The 20179-nt window shown below is 40.8% G+C and overlaps 2 protein-coding genes across 2 annotated transcripts in view; one reads left to right on the forward strand and one right to left on the reverse strand.

Annotated features, from left to right (window-relative positions):
* LOC109931676 (leucine-rich repeat and transmembrane domain-containing protein 2) overlaps window positions 1–8239 on the forward strand; it is a 21444-nt gene extending 13205 nt beyond the window's left edge. Inside the window, exon 4 of the mRNA XM_048607520.1 lies at window positions 7800–8239. Within this exon, the coding sequence (XP_048463477.1) occupies window positions 7800–8239 (440 nt within the window). The remainder of the gene's footprint in view (window positions 1–7799) is intronic.
* Window positions 1–20179, reverse strand: part of LOC109930100 (voltage-dependent calcium channel subunit alpha-2/delta-4-like) — a 375911-nt gene that overhangs the window by 154923 nt on the left and 200809 nt on the right. The window lies entirely within an intron of this gene.

Below are 20179 nucleotides of genomic sequence, written 5' to 3' on the forward strand. Positions count from 1 at the left end.
CCTGCTCCTCTGATGCTGCTTGGTCTGCTGTGTTCATCCAGCTCTACACCTTGTTATCTCAGATTCTCCAGCATCTGCAGTTCCTACTATCCCAGCTCAACTAACTGATCTTCATTAATTCTGGGCAGGAGACATCAGCCAGAGTTTTTGTAGTTACTAAATAAATATTGGGAAGAGGTTTTGTCTTCAATCCTTGCCACAAACGCCACTCACTTGACACCAACTCTGTCCCTTTCCCAGCCATTTTCTGATGCTAAATTAGTTGTAAGCATTGGCATTTTAAATGGTTCAGAGATGAACATCTGACCTGTAACCTTTTCATCACCTGGGCCTCAACTTCACATCTAGAACATTACTTACCTCTGGTGGTGCCTCACTTTAGTTGCAGTTAGATCCATCATCTGTGTTACTGTTATATCAACGTTTGACAATTTCTCTTGATGACCCCACAATAACTTCAATTTATCATGGTTAGATGAGTAGTGTATGGTACAGATTGATTCCAGTGACATAATTTCAATCCCTATTCCAACTGTTTCATGGAAGAATGCCTCCTTGCCTTGTCCCATACTTAGAGTCATAGAGACACACAGCACGGAAACAAACCCTTTGGTTCAACTCATCCATGCCAACTAAATTTCCTATGTAAATCTAGTCCCATCTGCCAACATTTCGGCCATATCCCTCTAACCCTTCCTATTCATAGGCCCATCTTGATGCCTTTAAATGTTGTAATTGTACCAGCCTCCACCACTTTCTCTGGCAGCTCATTCCGTGCATGCACTACCCTCTGTGTGAAAAAGTTAACTCTTGGGTGCCTTTTAAATCTTTCCCCTCTCACCTTAAACCTATTCCCTCCAGTTCTGGACATCTCCACCCTCGGGAAAAGACCTTGTTTATTTACCTCAACAATTTCCCACATGATTTTATAAACTTGTATAACATCACCCCTCAGCCTCCGATGCTCCAGGGAAAATAGCCCCAGTCTATTCATCCTCTCCCTAAAGCTCAAACCCTCCTGCCTTAGCAATATCCTTGTAAATCTTTTCTGAACTCTTTCAAGTTTCACAACATCCTTCCTATTGCAGGGAGACCATAACTGTACACAGTTTTCCAAAAGTGACCTAACCAATGTCCTGTACAGCTGCAACATAACCTCTCAACTCCTATACTCATGCACTGACCAATTAGGCAAGCATACCAAATGTCTTCTTCACTACTTGATCTATCTGCGACTCCACTTTCAAGGAACTATGAACCCGCACTCCAAGGTCCCTCTGTTCAGCAACACCCCCAGGACCTTACCGTTAAGTGTATAAGTCCTGTCCTGATTTGCCTTACCAACAATGCAACACCTCACATTTTTTTAAAGTAAACTCCATCTGCCATTCCTCGGCCCATCAAGATCTGATCAAGGTTACTCTGAGGTAACCTTCTTCGCTTTCCACTACACCTCCAATTTTGGTGTCATCTGCAAACTTTCTAACCGTACCTCCTGTGCGCACATCCAAATCATTTATTTAAATGACAAAAAGTAGTGGACTCACTGCCGATCCTTGTGGCACACTGCTGGTCACAGGCCTCTAGTCTGAAAAGCAACCACCCACCACCACTCTCTGTCTTCTACCTTCGAGCCAGTGCTGTACCCAAATGGCTAGTTGTCCCTGTATTCCATGTGATCTAACCTTGTTAACCAGTCGACGATGACGAACCTTGTCAAACGCCTTACTGAAGTCCATATAGATCACACCCACTGCTCTGCCCTCATCAATCATCTTCATTACTTCTTCAAAAAATCTCAATTAAGTTAGTGAGACACGGTTTCCCACACACAAAGCCATGCTGACTATCCCCAATCAGTCCTTGCCTTTCCAAATACATGTAAATCCTGTCCCTCAAGATTCTCTCCAATAACTTGCCCACGACTGATGTCAGGCTGACTGGTCTATAGTTCCTTGCCTTTTTCTTACTATGTTTCTTAAATAGTGGCACCATGTTAGCCAACCTCCAGCCTTCTGGCACCTCACCTGTGGTGATCGATGACACAAATATCTCAGGAAGGGGCCCAGTAATCACTTCCCTAGCTTCCCACACAATTCTAGTGCACACCTCATCTGGTCCTGGGGATTTATCCACCTTTAAGCGTTTAAAGCCATTCCAGCATCTCCTCCTCTGTAATATGGACATTTTTGAAGATATCTCTTTTATTTCCCCGTGTTCTATATCTTCCATATCCTTCTTCTCAGTGAACACTGATGCAAAATACTCGTTTAGTATTGCAAAATACTCCTGCGGTTCCACACATAGGCAGCCTTGCTGATCTTTAAAGGGCCCTATTCTCTCTCTAGTTACCCTTTTGTCCTTAATGTATTTATAGAATCCCTTTGGATTCTCCTTAACTCTATTTGCCAAAGTTATCTTACGTCCCCATTTTGCCCTCCTGATTTCCATCTTAAGTATACTCCTACTGCCTTTATACTCTTCTAGGGATTCACACGATCTCTGCTGTCTATACCTGACAAATGCTTCCTTCTTATTCTTGACCAACATCTCAATTTCTCTAGACATCCAGCATTCCCTACACCTACCAGCCTTACCCTTCACCCTAACAGGAACATACTGTCTCTGGACTCTAATTATCTCATTTTTGAAGGTTTCCCATTTCCCAGCCGTCCCTTTACATGCAAACGTCTGCCCCCAAACAACCTTTGAAAGTTGATGCCTAATACTGTCAAAATTGCCCGTCCTCTAATTTAGAACTTCAACTTTTAGATTGAGTCAATCCTTTTCCATCACTATTTTAAAACAAATAGAATTATGGTGACTGGCCTCAAAGTGCTCCCCCATTGATGCCTTAAGTCACCTGCCCTGACAGTTCCCCCAAGGCTAGGTCAAGTTTTGCACCTTCTCTATTGGTACATCTACATACTGAATCAGAAAATTTTCTTGTATACACTTAACAAATTCCTCTCCATCCAAACCCTTAACACTATGGCAGTGCCAGTCTATGCTTGGAAGGTTAAAATACACTACCATAACCACCCAATTATTCTTACAGATAACTGAGATCTCGTTACAAACTTGTTTCCAATTTCTTGCTGATTATTTTGGAGAGTCTACTGTACAATCCCAATAAGGCAATCATTCCATTCTTATTTCTCAGTTCCACCCAAATAACTTCCCTGGATGTATTCCCAGGAATATCCTTCCGAAGTACAACCATAATGTTATCCCTAATCAAAAATGTCACTCCCCCTCCTCTCTTTTCTATCCTTTCTATTCTTCCCATAGCATCTATACCTTGGAACATTAAGCTGTCAGTTCTGTCCATCCCTGTGCCACATCTCTGTAATAGCAATGATATCCCAGTCCCTTGTTCTCAACCACGCCCTGAGTTCATCTGCCTTATCTGTTAGGTCTCTTGCATTGAAATAAATGCAGTTTAATTTATCAGTCCTACCTTGTTCTCTGCTTTGATACTGCCTGCCTGACTATCTGACTTGCTCCTTTCCCCAACTGTACCACTGTCAGACTGATCTCTTTCCTCACTATCTCCCTAGGTCCCACCTCTCCCCCTCCCCTACTTACCAATTTAAATGCTCCCCAGTAGTGCTAGCAAATCTCCCCGCCACTATGTTAGTCTCTTTCCAATTCAGGTGCAATCTGTCCTTCTAATACAGGTCACCTCTACCCCAGAAGAGATTCTAATGATCCAAAAATGTGAGGCCTTCTCCCCTGCACCAGCTGCTCAGCCACTCATTCATCTGCTTTATCCTCCTATTCCTACCTTCACTAGCTTGTGGCATGGGGAGTAATCCAGATATTACTACCCTTGAAGACCTCCTTTTTCAATTCCTGCCTAACTTCCTATTTTCTCTCCTCAGAATCTCATCCTTTTCTTTACCTATGTCATTAGTTCCAATGTGTACAACAACCTCCTGCTGGTCCCTCTCCCCTTCAAGAATATTCTGCACCCTCTCCAAGACATCCTTGATCCTGGCACCAGGGAGGCAATACACCATTCTGGTGTCTCACTGTTGGCTGCAGAAATGTCTCTTTTTCCCTCTGACTAGAGAGTCCCCTATCACAATCAATCACTTGGAACCTGATGACCCCTCGTTACATTAGAGCCAGCCTTGGTACTAGAAACCTGGCTGTCAGTTCTACATTTCCCTGACAGTCGATCACCCCCTACATTTACCAAAACAGCACACTTGTTTGAGATGAGGGTAGCCACAGGAGACTCCTGCATGACCTGCCTCCCTCTCCTATCTTTCCTGGAAGTAACCCATCTACCTGACAGTTTCTTTGGTTTATCTCTCCCTTCCTGAAATAGCCATCCATCGCACCCCCTAACTCCTATAATTTCCTCATTGCCTTGGACTGACACTCCAAATGATCTGATAGGATTCATAACGAACACACTTGCTGCAGACATTATCATCAGTGACATGGAAACTCTCCCTAATCTCCCACATCCGGCAGGAAAAGCACATCACTCTAGTAAAGGCCATCTTTGCACCTTAACAATCTACAGACCAAGAAAATAGCATAGTCTTGCTGCTCTAACAAGAACACTGCTCCAGGATAACTTAGTACCTAAGTTTTATAATTATACTGAGCTGCTCCCCTGCTGTGAGCTCTCCCACATAGGTTTCTCCAAGGTCAGCTGTGAATTTCACTGTTTGCTAATTTTTCTTAGACAGCTCTGATGTCCAGAGATACTTGAAATCATCTGGAATTGGCCCTTAATCTCTATTACCACTTGTCTCTAACAGAGAGAAATTTCTACCGTGCCTTGTGGGACCCTATGGCTGCTTACCCAGATTTTATATAGCATCCGTAATATAGTAAAACATCCCAAAGCATGGCAACATTATCAAATAAAATTTTACACTGAGCCATAACAAAAAATATTGAAGCAGAGCTTGATCAAAGATTTAAATTTTATGGATTTTCTTCAAGAAACAAAGCAGAGCTGAAGAGCCGAGAAGGTTACAGAGTTAATTCTAGAACTTGGGATCTTGCCAGCTAAAAGGTGTGGTGAACCATGATGAAATGTTTAAAATCAGAGGGGCCAAAATTGCAAGAGTGAACATATCTTGGAGGGTTATAGGGTTGAAGAGTTTAAATGATTAGGGATGCCATGAAGCAATTTGAAAACATGCATAAGAATTTCAGTACGGATGTGGTGCTGTAATGGAGCCAACGTAGTACACCAGGCAGATGCGTGATGGCAAACATGACTTGGTGTGACTGGGACATGTGTGTCATAGATTTGGATAACCCCAAGTTTATGAAGGGTAGAATGTGAGGCATGTAATGTAGACAAATCAAACATCCATTCCCTCTTCCACCAATGCTCAGCTGCAGCAGTGTGCACTATCTACAAGATGTATTGCAGAAATTCACCAAAGATCCTCAGACAACACCTTCCAAACCCACAACCACTTCCATCTAGAAGGACAAGGGTAGCAAATACATGGGAACACCACCACTCGTAAATGTCTCTCATAGCAACTCATCATCCTGGCTTGGAAATATATCACTGTCTTTCACTGTTGCTGGATCAAAATCCTGGAATTCCCTCCCTGATGACATTGTGGATCAAACCACTGCAGTGGTTCAAGAAGGCAGCTTACCATTACCTTCTCAAGAGCAACTAGGGATGGGCAATAAATGCTGGCCAATCCAGTGATGCCCACATCCCACATATGAATAAAAAAAGCCGGAAGTTGATTGGAATAGTAAAGTCTTGAAGTTATCAAAGTGTGGATGAAGGTTTCTGCAGTAGATGAGTTCAGGCAAGGACAGAGTTAGGTGATATTATAGAGGTGGAAATAGAATCTTTATTGGATATGGATATGTGGTCAGTGGCTCACATCAAAATCAAATATACACCAAGGTTATGAACAGTTAGTTACAGATAATTATAAGGAGAGAGACATATTTAATGGCTAGGGAACAGAGTTATGGTATGTTCAAAGACAATGCCTTCAGTCTTCCTGATATTTAATTGGAAGACTTTTTTGCTCATCTAATTCTAGACGTCACATAAATTTTCGGATATGTTACAGACAGTCAGTGGTTGAAAGATCAGTAAGATTGGCACAGTTGAATGTTGTTCGATACATGTGAAAACTAATGCTGTCAGTGGGAAGCATGTCAAAATGAAATGGTGTGGACAAGGGATAGATTTGTGAGGGATGCCAGAGGTAATGGTATGGGAGCAGGGTAGTTTAGATATATAAAAGAGTGGTTCTATTCAGCTGGACGACCTTGTAGAGCCATTGGTGTAGAATTCATTGTGTAGACAGGTTGATAAGGATGAGAAGGAATGGCTTACCTTTATCCCAGTCATTTAGGGCATAACTTGCGACTTTGAAAATAACTGGTTGTTATTATTGCAAGGCCAGAAACCTGTTTAGCATGATTCAAGAATGGAGTTCTGGGCAAGTTGGACACAGATTTGACAGATGACAACAACATTGAGAGGTAATGGGGGTTGGAGATGTGGCAGTGGTTTGCAAGTCTCCTTTAAATATAAGTTGATTTAAAAATCTGCTGGATTTATACTCGATGGAGTTTAGAAGGATATGAGGAGGTTGTGATTGAAACTTACAGGATACTGAGAGGCCTGGATAGACTGGACATGGAGAAGATATTTTCACTAGTAGGAGAGACTAGGACCCAAAGGCACAACCTCAGGGAGAAGTGACGACCCTTTAGAACTGAGATGGGGAGATATTTCTTCAGCCAGCAGTTGGTGACTCTGTGGAATTCATTGTCGCAGAGAGCTGTGGATGCCAAGTCTGTGTATTTAAGACAGAGATAGATAGGTTCTTGATTAGTTAGGGGATCAAGGGTTGCAGGGAAAAGGCAGGTGAATAGGGTTGAGAAATATATCAGCCATGATCGAACAGTGGAGCAGACTCAATGAGGTGAATAGTCTAATTCTGCTCTGACATCTTATGGTTTTGTGGTCTCTATCCTAGCTCACATCAGGTCCTGTTCGCATCACCTCAATTTTTCACTCATTTACATTGGCTCCTGGTCCAGCAATGTCTCAATTATAACATTCTCAGCCTTGTTTTGAAATTCCTCCAATTCTGACTTCTTGAACTTCCTTTGCCCACACTGATGGCCACACCAAGGTCCTAAACTCTGAAATTGACAACTTAAACCTTTCTGTTCTGTTACCTCTCCCTACTCCTTTGAGACAATTCTTTAAAACTACCACTTTGATCACATTTTTGGTCACCTTTCCTAATGCCACGTTCAATACCTTGAATTCAAATTTGGTTTGGTAATGCTCCTATAAGGCACTTTGGGACATTTAACTGTATTTCTGCTCTTGCTGTAGCTTGCAATTTTTTCTAAGAAGCACGTCAATAAATATTAGACCATTTAATTCAACTGTAAAGGCTGAATTTCTGCTCAAAGTGAGGAAATAAAAGATTGCAGCCAATGATTTTCTTTCCTTTAAAACCAGAGGAAATATGAATAAAAAACTTGAGCACTATGCCAATGATTTCACATGATACTTCCCTACAGAGTGCCATCACCTACAGAACATCCAGAATTGCCCAATAAAGTCCTTGCCCCAATGAAATAACAAAATATTATGAGGGCAGTTAAAAAGATGGGAAAATGTTAAATAAAATGTGTTTGCTAAAACTTGCTTAATAAATGTAAGCATTGCTTACTTGAGGAAATGGTTACACTGGGAAAATATGATGTATTGTTTTGACTGGCAGAATACAAGTCCTAATTAATTGATTAATCTGTCTTAAAATCAGGTGGAAAACTTGATGGAATTGAATGTTCTCTGCCAAAAGACCTCCGTGGGAAAGATCTCAGAGCAGTTCCAATAGAGATGTTCAACTATTGCATCCAACTGGAGGATGAAAACAAATCCTCAGGAGATCGAAAAGTAGTCACAAGCCCTCCCTGTATGAAACAGGAGGTCAGCACCCCAAGGCCACATTACTTTCACACTTCAGATTGCATGAGACAACGCTACCGCCCAGTCAGTGTCAGGCGAGCCATTGGAACAGTCGTTGTTGCTGGGGTCTTGTGTGGCATTGTTTGCATCATGATGGTGGTGGCTGGGGCATATGGTTGCATTTATGCCTCCTTGATGGCAAAGTATCATCGAGAGCTTAAAAAACGACAGCCGCTGATGGGAGAGGGTGAGCAAGAGCAGGAGGATCAAAAGCAAGCTTCCTCCATGGCATGAGGATTAGGTACAATGATAGCATTGGTTTCAATGGGAAAAAAAAGCTGCCTTCATCAGTTTTTTCCAGCTCTGGCCTTTATGTGCTTGTTGCAGTGTTGGTACAAATATTGACTTGTTAGTTTCATCACAGTATTGGAAAGCACAAATCATTTAATGAAACATATCCTACAGGCCAGAATGCTGCTTAATTTGTTTTCTGAGACTTGACAGGATATTTTAGTCTCTGACATGGAGAATTCTAGAGAAAGGAGGAAGGTTGTCTTGAAAATTCTTTTGCATGAAATTTTTTTGACAGTAGTTAGAATTCAAGGCAAAAAATGGCTGTTTGCATCTTTGTACCTGCAGCTGGCTCCAGTACTTAGAGGAAAATATACTGAAACTTTCAGTTTTTTCTAGGGTTTTTGTGTGCATGAAATAACTCTGAATTTCAGCATCGACTGCTATTCATTATGGGAATCTCATTAAGCCATTCCTTATATTGTTCAGAAGTAAAGCTAACCCTCATTCCAGTTGGGTAATATCTTCTGTAATTGTAAAATGTTGTTTGGTACTTAATGATACTTAACAGCTTATTTTTAGGATATGCAATCAAACAATTTTTCTAAGTATTTCACTAGAGCATCTCAACTAAAGTTGCTAGATATTTCTTTGTCATTTTAATACATTTGTCATACATTCATTTACCTGTCCTATTTAATTACAAACATAAAAATGAGAAAGACCTTTTACCATCCAAATTGACACGAAATGTTGGATATTTGAATGATTGAGAAGTTATAATCAAGAGGTTCAACAGCAACATAAATAGCAAAACATTGCAAACAGTAGTGTAATGACAATTGTTCGATTAGGTACTCAATATAACAAGAACAAAATTATTTTTTAGGGTTGAATGGGCAGCAACATTATAAAGTTTAATTTCTGACACCATTTAATGCAGTTGCAGAATTTTAATGCAGGGCTTTAGATGCTTTTTTCTGATAATTTATATAAGATAATAAATCTCATTAAAATGTCCTAAAATCATAATTATGAAAATATACCTTGAAGTAATGCATCAATGAAATAACAGGGAGAATTTTAATATATTTGATATGTTTCAAATGGGGGGTAGGTGGAAGTGACACGTTGGAAACCTGAAGGCTGAATTGTTCTGAGGAATTTGAAGACCCACTGTAGTAACCGAGGTGGGAGGTGATCCTATTCCAGCATGTGGCAGGACTCTATGGAGGCATTTTGCCCATGGCAATTAAGGACTCTGGTCCAACATGATAGCTTTGAGCACTTTCAGAGGGCTAGCCCTTCAGCAGCTTTGGCAATGCCAACATTATTGCTTACTAATTCTAAGATTGTATCACTAAGCAGAAGGCCCTTTCGTACTCAGGTGCCCTTGAAGAGAGTTGGAATTTCTGAGGAAAGAAGGGACAGGCAGATAGGAACATTCCAGTGGCACCACCTTGGGTGCAGAAAATATTATTGACGCTGGGGAGCCGTTCTATTGAACATGCAACATCCATTTCTGATGGCAGTGGTAACCCACTATGAAGTTGCTGCTAAGCTTCCCACAGCTGACGATATGCCACGGTAGCTGAACTTCTTGAGTTTACTTTACAGTTCCATTTCACTGCCATATTGCCAGCTGTCCCGCTTGCCAGCCCATCTCCAAAAGACTGGAAAAATTCAGCCCCAGAAGTCTGTCTTTCCTCAAATGCTACTTCACACCATGTAATTTATATCATGGACTGGCCCCCCACCTGGAAGCCTGCTTGATTTGTCAGTCTTGGCTTCCAGTAATGAGAAGAATACTTGAGGCTGTATGATAAGGTATCCCAGGCGGTGTCACCATATCTGAAATATGGAGGATGTGCAATCCCATGAGGGCACTCCAATTCCTGAGAGAGGGGATGCTCTGATTCGTATTGCTGGGACACGTGACTTGTCCTCCACAGCCTTCTGTGATGCAGAATTACACAGGTTCACCACCCTCTGAGTGAAGAAATTTCACTACATCTCTCTCTGAAATGCCCTACCACATATTCTGAGACCATAACCCCTTGTTCTGGAACTCTGTAGCCAGGCGAAACATCATCCCCACATCCAGTCGTTAGAATTGTACACGTTTCAATGAGGTCCTCTTTCATTCTTTTAAACTCCCAGTGAATACAGGCCCAGTTGACCTACTGTCTCCTCAAAAGGCAAACCTGCTATCCCAGGAATCAGTCTGGTGAATGTTTGCTGCCTCTCTCTGTGGTAATCAGATCAAAACTGCACATGATACTTCAAATGTGGTCTCAGCAACATCCTGCAGCAGCAGGAAGATCTCGTTGTTCCTATTTTAAAACCCACTTACAATGAAGGCCATCATGCAATTTATTTTCCTAACTGCTTGTTGTATCTGATGCTTTCCTTCAATGACCAGTGTACAAGGACCCTCCTAACATTAACCTTTCTAGCTTTCCCACTGAAGTGGACAACTTCCCATTTATCCGTGAAGATCTGTGGTTAAGGACTAGCCATAACCCCCTGGAATTAATTTCTTGAATTTGCGTTGCCCACAATTTTTAAAACATATTTAATCTTTGTTCTTGGTTGAGCCTCCAAAAAAAAACATGGCATTCCTAGTGATATATTATGCCACCTAAAATTGCCATACAATTGGCTCCAAAGTTTTAAAGTGATTGTTCACTGCTGTCTTCAGCCTAAGTTACTTCATGATAGGAAGGGAATTTGGGTACTAAGCAGTGATTGGAGAAAAAGTAGGGAGGTGACCAAAAGGGTTGGTTTTGAGAGCTTTTTGAAAGTGATAAAAGGTGTAAGAGAGTGAGAACCTTTGGAATAGAATTCCAGACAGCAAGACTGAGATGATTAATACGTAATACAATAGATATCTGGCAGTGTTGCAGGCTGGAATCTAAAAAAAAGGGTTTCATATTTGAAGAATAATGAATTACGAGGAATGGTTACAAACCATATAAAGCCATATATATATGCTACAAGAAAATATTATCAGGAAGATCAATGTGAACTGAAAGAATGAAGCTTCAGTGTTACAAACATTCTGATCCCTGAAATTCCTACATTCAACTCTTTGATACTGTATTCAGATTTCTATATTTCATTCTAATTTCTTATGTGTTTGTGATCCAGGAGTCATTTGATTTTGACTTTGTCGTTCTGCCTGCAGTAGCCATCAGCATATTGGTCATTGATGCTACGAGCAACACCTATGCTTGCTAATGTCATTTTGTTGAAATTGTTTGAAATTTAATGGCAGAAAAGTCTACCTGCAGGAAACATTTATGTCCCCTTTATTTCAGCTTCTGTCTCATGTATTCGTTTAACTCCAATATATAAATTGGGCCTTTGAGTAAAATTGTCTTTTTCTCCTAGCAATGTACCTTAAAATCAATTCAAGAGAATCTCTTAACTTAAATCTCTTAACTCTTCACATAAATTTCCAACTCCAGGATTCTTGGGACTTGCCTCAGGAGGATTATCATCAAATCAAACTGAACTTCAGTCCACTATCTATGTGCTACTTATAATGAGAGATGCTTCTTATAAAGGACCTAAGTGAAATAGGTTTATTAAGCCTCAAGTTTCAGCTAAACACAGGTCCACAAGGAAACACAACATAGCAAGTTTTCCTTTCAGCGAGGCCTAAAGACTGTTTGATACAGAAAATGCAATACACACATATGCAGGAAAATATACTCTCCAAGGACTGCAGAAACAACATATTATTGGGAAGTGTAGTAGGGATTTTGTGTTGTGTTCATCGAACACTGTTGATGGTGACTACTGTCACTGAGTGACAACAATGAAAAATATAATACTGGCACTTTGATGAGCTCATAATCTACTGATACATTTTAATGCTAGCTGCCAACAGAGCAGAATAATCATGCAGCTGCTTCTTCTTTTACATAGGTGTATAGATGTAAAATGGAGAATATCTATGCCTATTACCAATGAGTTGGGAAGGATGCTTTTGGTCTATAAGTGATAGTTTTGTTATCAATTTGAAGTTATGGTTTGCATTCCTTCTTTCCAAACTTAGTTACCAGTTGCAACTTTCATACCTTCTCAGAATAGAGTTGCCAACTCTCAAAGATTATCCTGGAGCATCCAGGAATGAAAGATTTTTTTTGGACACTGGTGTGAGCAATCTGGGAGAAAAATCATAATGGTATTAAAAATGTCTTATTCTTTCTACTTTCTTCGGGCACCTTGTTATCAGGTGTAAAAATATTGGACATTGGGAAGCAAAGACTGTTTGTCTTGACAGGTCAGATGGCAGTCAAAAGGAAACTCCAGAAATGCCCTCAGCTGGAGTTGGCAAATTTATTTCAGAGTATACAGTCTCTTGTAGGTATTTTATACACTGATTAGCTGCTTTCCTTTGCTATTAACCTGAAAGAAGATTTTTATATTTTCCTATCAAACAGGGCCCAGTATATTAATCAAACAACAAAAGTAAATATGTACTGACACAGTTCTTCAATGTAAAGCTGAAGCTAAAAAAAGTGATAGAGAGGAAATGTGTGTGTGTGTGTCGTGGGAGGAAGGTAGATAGATGGAGGAGTTCACATTATAATAATTTCCAGCCAGTTTTACAGGGAAAAAAACAATTTCTTGCATGTACACTTTACACTTGTGATGAATAAATAAATCTGATAAACTGTGTTTAAAACCTCCTGTCAAAATGGAAATAGCTTATTTCCACTTTAGAGACTTAGCACGAAAATTCTGGCAATTTGAAACATAGAATACCTGATATTTTAAATAAATGCTTGATTTAGGAATTAGATCCTACAATGTATATATAATGGTTCAAAACTGATTGAGCTTTTTATTGATGTATGGAATAAAATATTGAAGAAATCATTGCTTTTACAAAAGGAATTTGGATAAAATGCTATTTTTTCTCCAGGGCAGTAAAATTGTAAGAAACCCTCTTCTAGAATGTTCTGGATTTTAAGACATGTCATTAAAGTTTGAATTTGCTTCTTGTAACTTGGATTTGCTTCTTGTTACTTATTCTTGGACATTTTAAAAAAAACTATTGCTATTCTGTGGTGCTGCATGTGCAGCCTCAGCCCTTTTGCTTCCATTAAATGTTAAATAAAAAGATGTCTGATATAAGCTCCTGTGGTAAAGTGAAACAAAAGTAAAGGAAAAGTTTAGAGAAGGGCCTCTCGTGCCATAGTAGTAGTGGCATAGTAGTAATGTAGCTTCCAGGTTTAAATCTCTGAACAGGTTGATTAGAAAATCAAAAATAGAGATTTTAATGAGAGACAACAAGGTGCAGGGCTGGATGAACACAGCAGGCCAAGCAGCATCATAGGAGCAGAAAGGCTGACGTTTCGGGCCTAGACCTTTTTCTGACAGCCTTTCTGCCTTGTTGTCTCGGATTCTCCAGCATCTGCAGTTCCTACTATCTAGAGATTTTAATAATAGCTTCATTGTCCAGCTCATTTGGAGCACTGATTCTTTCTGAAATCTAATTTTTTTGATCATTTGAAAGCAGTTGTAATGTTGATTTTCTTCTGTTTATGGCTACATTTTCTCCAAGACAGCAAATTCAGTCTTCTAAGTTCAGGATTTGCAAAGAACAACTTCCTTCTTATATTCATAAGCTAACAGGCAATAAGGGCCATATCACAATAGAGACACTGGACAAGAACAGGCAAAGAAAACTTAAAACCAGAGATAAAAGACTTTAAGTCAATAGTATGTGCATGCAATGGCAGTGATAGTGAGTGTGGGGAGCCCAAAGTCTAATATAGAACCATGGAGTAACATGAAAGCTTGAGTAGTAGAGAACGGGGAGCAGGGAGCCAGGTCACAGTCATTGGGAAGAAATTAGAGCAGAGCATCAAAGGTGAACATTTATTAAACAAAAATTGTGGAGTTTACAGGTGGCTGACTCTGGGTCATTAGGTTGGGGCTAGTGAGGCAAAAGCAGAAACTGATTTTGATGGAAGTCTCCAGTGATTGGATAAGAATAAGTAAGTGGAAAATTCAATATTAATTCTAAAAATATTTACACTGAATTAATTATAGACCCCCATCTGAGAAATAAACCAGGGAGAGAAAATAAAATGAAGTGACTGTAATGGGTGTTGATTAAAGTTCCTTTGCAGTGCTACGTGGTAACCAGAGGGTGGAACTGCAGTGTCACAAATTATTATAGGAGTTTTTATTGTATAAATGCGGGCATTATCATTAGAGGAACAAAAGATCGGATAAAACTTTAACGATTTTGATATTCTTCAGTCATTCGTTCGAAACAAAGGGCAGCATGAGTATAGCAACCAGTCAAATAACATATTGCCTCATTGTAGCAAGAGATAAGGCTAGTTTGCAGCTGCCCAGGCTAGTAACAGGACATTGTTTATTTGCTATTGTGTCAAGGCATAAGGATCTCCTTATGTTTTAAAACTAATGCCACTTTTCTGTAGACTAGAAAAAGTTTATTTTAGTCCTGTCAGTCTTCTAGTAGGTGTGCATTTAGCATTGCAGCATAAAGCAGGAGCAGAGGAAATAAAGAATCTGAGTCATTGAAAACTCCGGATAGATAAAAGGTAGAATCTTATGGGGGTTCTGAATGACATGGGCTACAGTGCGAATTATGGCATAATCATCTGAGAAGTCCAATAAGGCCTAACTTGATGTTGGGAGCAACTCACTCCATCTTTTAATTAATTCCAGGTATCAAGGCAAGATTCTTACTTAGATGGAGTGAGTTACCTATTAAAAGGGATTATTGCTTGTTTAAAACTTTATTAATTGCACTATCATCTCATTAATATGCTGCTTCCTCTCCTATTACCCACCCTGAGTAAAATGAACATTGGTAATTCTCGACACGGAAGTCAGAGTGGCTACCAAGCTGCAAAGAGCCTCCATGTTGGTCACCATGCAATGGCATCTCAGGGCATGATTCATGGGCACCAGTCAAATGCACCCCTCCATTATTATTGGCACTTGATATTTGCTGATCCCTCAGAATCCTGAGAATCTTCATTGTTCCTTTCTGATCCCCTAGCAGGACATATCGACCTGTGTTTCAGGGTGCACCAGCAACAGGCATGGAAAGGTGATGATATGGCCACTTAGCATGTAACAATAGGCATCCAACTCACAAACTTGATTAGGCTACATTTTAGGGCTGCTTGCCTGCTGACACTGCATGTACTTTAGATAATTGTGGGAGTAGACCGTACTGGAATGAATTCCAACAAATTACCAGAAGACGTTAATAAGTCTGTAGAATAAGCAAAAATTGTCAAATCATTTTCATCAGAAATAAGTATGCAGAATTACATTTTGCTAAGAAACCTCAGATCACATATTAATTGTAATAAGTTTCTAAATTACTAAAATAAGCAAAAAGGGTCTGGCAGTATAAGGACACAATAAAAAAAAAGGACCCTTATGGTGCCATGGTAGCGTCACTACCAAATATTTGGGCATGCATAGTGTCAATGAAACTGAACTCAAATTTTGTGAGTTATTGAATTTATAAGTTCAATGGATATTGATTCACATAATGGTGACACAACTAGATCACCATAACATGGGGCTGCACTGTGAATAATTATAGCTTCCTTGAGTGGTATATCAGTGCACTGGTTGGCAATGCCAAATGTGCACATAGGCTCTACTTTGCTATCAATGTGCAAGTCCTGTGGAATCAATGTGGAAGAATCATTCATCATGTATGTAGCGATTTATCCAACCATTTAGCAAGTTACTTCTACTGAAAATCTACTTTGTCTGATCAAGATACAATTGGAATTCCTACGGTTGCAAGACTGTATGATTAGCCTCATTTGCAATCTCATAAGTAGCACCTGAGTCATTTGTTCACCGTGCAAACTTGATGCTGAAATGCAGCATATCAAAGCCATCCTGTGTGACAAAGGATACCCAGATCAGATTTTTTATCACTGTACTGATTGATTGATTGATTTTGTTGTCACGTGTACTGAAATACAGTGAAAAGTTTTGCTTACGAGTGGTATAGGCAGATCACAACAAGCAAAGGATGTACAGATCGAAAAGGCTTAGAGGCATAAAGGTTACATTGCAGGTTACATTATTTGAGGCAAGAGTCTGTTTAATAGTTTGATAGCAGCCAGAAGGAAGCTGTTCCTGAACCTGCTTGTGCGTGTGTTCAGACTTCTGTATCTTCTCCCTGACAGAATAGGTTGTAGGAGGTCATTACCAGGGTGCGATGGGTCTTTGATGATGTTGGCCGCTTTTCCGTGGTAGTGAGCCGTGTAAATAGACTCCATGGATGGAAGGTTGGTTTCCGTGATGGTCTGGTCTGTGCACACAACTTTCTGCAGTTTCTTACAGTCCTGGGCAGAGCAGTTGCCATAGTAGGCTGTTATGCACCTGGACAGTATGTTTTCAACGGTGCATCTGTAAAAGTTTGTGAGGGACCTTACGGACATGCCAAATTTCCTAAGCTGCCTGAGGAAGAAGAGGCATTGTTGTGCCTTCTTGACTGTTACACTTACGTGCGAAATCCAGGACAGGTCATCAGTTATCGTCACTCCGAGGAACTTGATGCTCTTCACCCTCTCAAGCTCAGTTCCATTGATGTCGATGGGGGCATATTCTCCTCCCTTCTTTCTGAAGTCGATGATCAGTTCTTTGGTTTTGCTGACATCGAAAGACAGATTGTTTTCACTGCACCACCTCACCAAGCCCTCAATCTCCCTTCTGTATTTTGACTTTACATTGTTAGATATCTGTCCCTCTACAGTGGTGTCATCAACAACTTGTAGATGACTTTCGTTCAGAATTTGGAACACAGTCATAGGTGTACAGGGAGTACAGTAGGGGGCTGAGGATGCATCCTTGGGGGGCTCCAGTGTTGAGTTTTATTGTGGAGGAGATGCAGTTACCTATCCTCACTGATTGCGGGCTTTGGGTCAGAAAGCTTAGGATCCAGTTGCAGGGGGCAGAGCCAGGACCAAGGTCACACAGTTTTGAGATCAGTGTGGAGGGGATAATGGTGTTGAAGGCAGAGCTGTAGTCAATGAGCAGGATTCTGAGTAAGCGTCTTTGTTGTCCAGATTTCCAAAGATGAGTGCAGGGCTAGGGATACGGCATCCTCTGTGGATCTATTATATCAATAGGCAAACTGTAGGGGATCGAGGACAGTTGGGAGACTGGAGTTGATGGGGCCATGATCAGCCTCTTGAAGCACTTCATGATTATTGCAGTCAGAGCTTTTGGGCAGTAGTCATAAAGATACACTGCATATGCTTTCTTGGTTACGGGGATGATGGTGGTCTTCTTGAAGCAGGTTGGGACTTCAGCTTGTAGTAGGGAGAGGTTGAAGATGTCGGTGAAAACCTCTGCCAGCTGGTCCACACTGGATCTGAGTGCTCGGCCGGGGACACTGCCCGGGCCCGTCGCATTCCTTGGATTGACTCCCAGGAAGACTGATCTGACGTCTGAAGTGGTGACAGAGGGAACAGGGGTGTCTGGGGCTGTCGAGACAGGCATTGCCACGCCAGTGGTATTCTGCTCAAACCAAGCGTAGCAAACATTGAGCATGTCAGGGAAGGATGTGTCATTGCCCGCTATCTTACACTGTTTCATTTTATATCCCGTAATGTCATTTAGGCCTTGCCATGGACAGTGGGAGTCCGTTTGGTAGATCTGAGCCTATAATTTGGTCCGGTATTGCTTCTTGGCCTCCCTGATAGCTTTGTGGAGGTCATATCTGGATTTTCTATATTGGTCCAGGTCACCCAACTTGAATGCTGCACTTCTGGTCTTCAGTAAGGAATGGAGTTCCTGGTTCATCCAAGGTTTACCATTGGGGAACACTCGGATTGATTTCTTTGGTATACAGTCCTCCACACATTTCTTAATGAAGTCTGAGACGGTGGTGGCATACTCGTCCATGTTTTTCGCTGAACACTTGAACATGGTCCAGTCCATTGAGGTCCAAGCAGACCCAGAGACAATCTTCTGCTGGCTCGGACCAGCACTGTATTTCACTTCATGAAGGATTCTCCCATTCAGCTTCTGCTTGTAAGCTGGGAGGAGGAACACAGTATTGTCGTCAGATTTTCTGATGTGTGGGTGGGGGATTGAGCGGTAGGCATTTTGATGGCTGTGTAGCAGTAGTTCAGTCCTTTGGTGGGGCAGGAAATGCGTTGGTGGTATTTTGGCATCACCTGCTTGAGTTTGGCTTGATTGAAGTCATCGGCCACAATGAACAGGGCCTTGGGGAATCATGTCTCTAGAGTGTTTGTGGCGGTGTAAACCTCGTCTAGGGCATTCTTCACATCTTCATGGGGTGGTATGTAGACTGCTGTCAGCATTACAGAGGTGAACTCTCGTGGTAGGTAGTAGAGATGGCATTTTACTGTAAGGATTTCTAGGTCCAGGGAGCAGTGGCTGGCCAGAGTCACTACATCTGAGCTCCAGGAAGTGTTGATCAGGAAGTATACCCCATCACCCTTCACCTTACCCAAGGATGTTGGCCATAATTTATATCGCATAAAGTCTTGCCAGACCCTAAGACAAACACTTTTAGTCCTAAAGAAAAAGGATGCAAAACATTTACAAAGATTTACAAGAATGTTACTAAGATTGGAAGGTTTGAGTTGTAAGGAGAGGTTGGACAGGCTGGGACTTTTTTCCCTGGAGTGTAGGAGGCTGAGGGGTGACTTTATAGTGGTTTATAAAATCATGACGGGCATTGATACAGTGAATAGCCAAGGTCTTTTTCCCTGGGTAGGAGAGTCCAAAACTAGAAGGCATAGGTTTAAGATGAGAAGGGAAAGAACTAAAAAGGACCTGAGGGGCATTTTTTTCACAATGAAGATGGTGTGTATAAGGAACAAGCTGTTAGCAGAAGTGGTAGAGGTGGGCACAATTACAACATTCAAAAGACATTTGTACAGGTACATGGATGAGAAAGGTTTAGAGGGATGTGGGTAAAATGTAGGCAAATGGGACTAATTTAGTTTAGGAAACCAGGTCAGCAGAGACAAGTTGGGCTGAAGGGCCTGTTTCCTCTATTACTCTAAAAGTGCCAGGCCACCTCAGATTACTTTAGAAGGTTAAGCCACCTCAGACTTCTTTGCAACAGATGAAGTTTGCTGTTTCATGCTTACGACTATGCAGTATGAGTGTTGGTCGCATTAACAGGGTGCTGTTGTCTATCACACAAATGTGTAATGTGGTATATGAATCTCAGTGCTGTTGTGATGCCAGGATATCCCTATGATTACTGATAAAAAATAAGCAAGGTACAAATAATACCCAACCAGCCTGCAAGTGGACAACATTTGTTATATAATCCTGAGTGTGTGAAGAATTACACTGATGGCCAATTTAGGATTGTCAGTTTGTTTTGCAGCTTGGCACACTTCTATGCATGGGAAGTTACATTAATCAATACATAGGGAGCTGTTATTTGTAAACAGAAAGAATTTATACTGCGCTGCGCCTGTTTCAACTCAACAAAATAGATGATAGTCATAGGCTATTTAAGTTTTCAGAGCAATGCGCTGACCAATTAGTCAACCTGCCTGGTTTAAAAGTTGAACAAAGTCTAACAGTTAACTGTCAATCATCATTCATTGTTGTACTCTCCATGGCAGCATCTCTGCTCATCTCAATCCACTTGCCAACCAATCAACACTATTCTCTCATGTAGTATAATTGGTACCTTTATGAATTGTACTTGAATGTATGACAAAAAGCTTCAACAAAATGTGTATTTTTCAACAACACATAAGTTCCTTTTTTGGCAATACTAAAGTACATACATAAATGTATAAAAAGTAGATTAATACGGCCATTGAACGAAATAAAATGAAGCACTATCATTTGTTTCTAAATAGGGTTAAAAAGTAGAGAAGCTACTTTAAACCTAATTGTGTCTTGATTAGATCACAC

Source organism: Rhincodon typus, chromosome 18 (genome assembly GCF_021869965.1).
Source record: "Rhincodon typus isolate 14 chromosome 18, sRhiTyp1.1, whole genome shotgun sequence".
In the NCBI taxonomy this organism is placed as follows: domain Eukaryota; kingdom Metazoa; phylum Chordata; class Chondrichthyes; order Orectolobiformes; family Rhincodontidae; genus Rhincodon; species Rhincodon typus.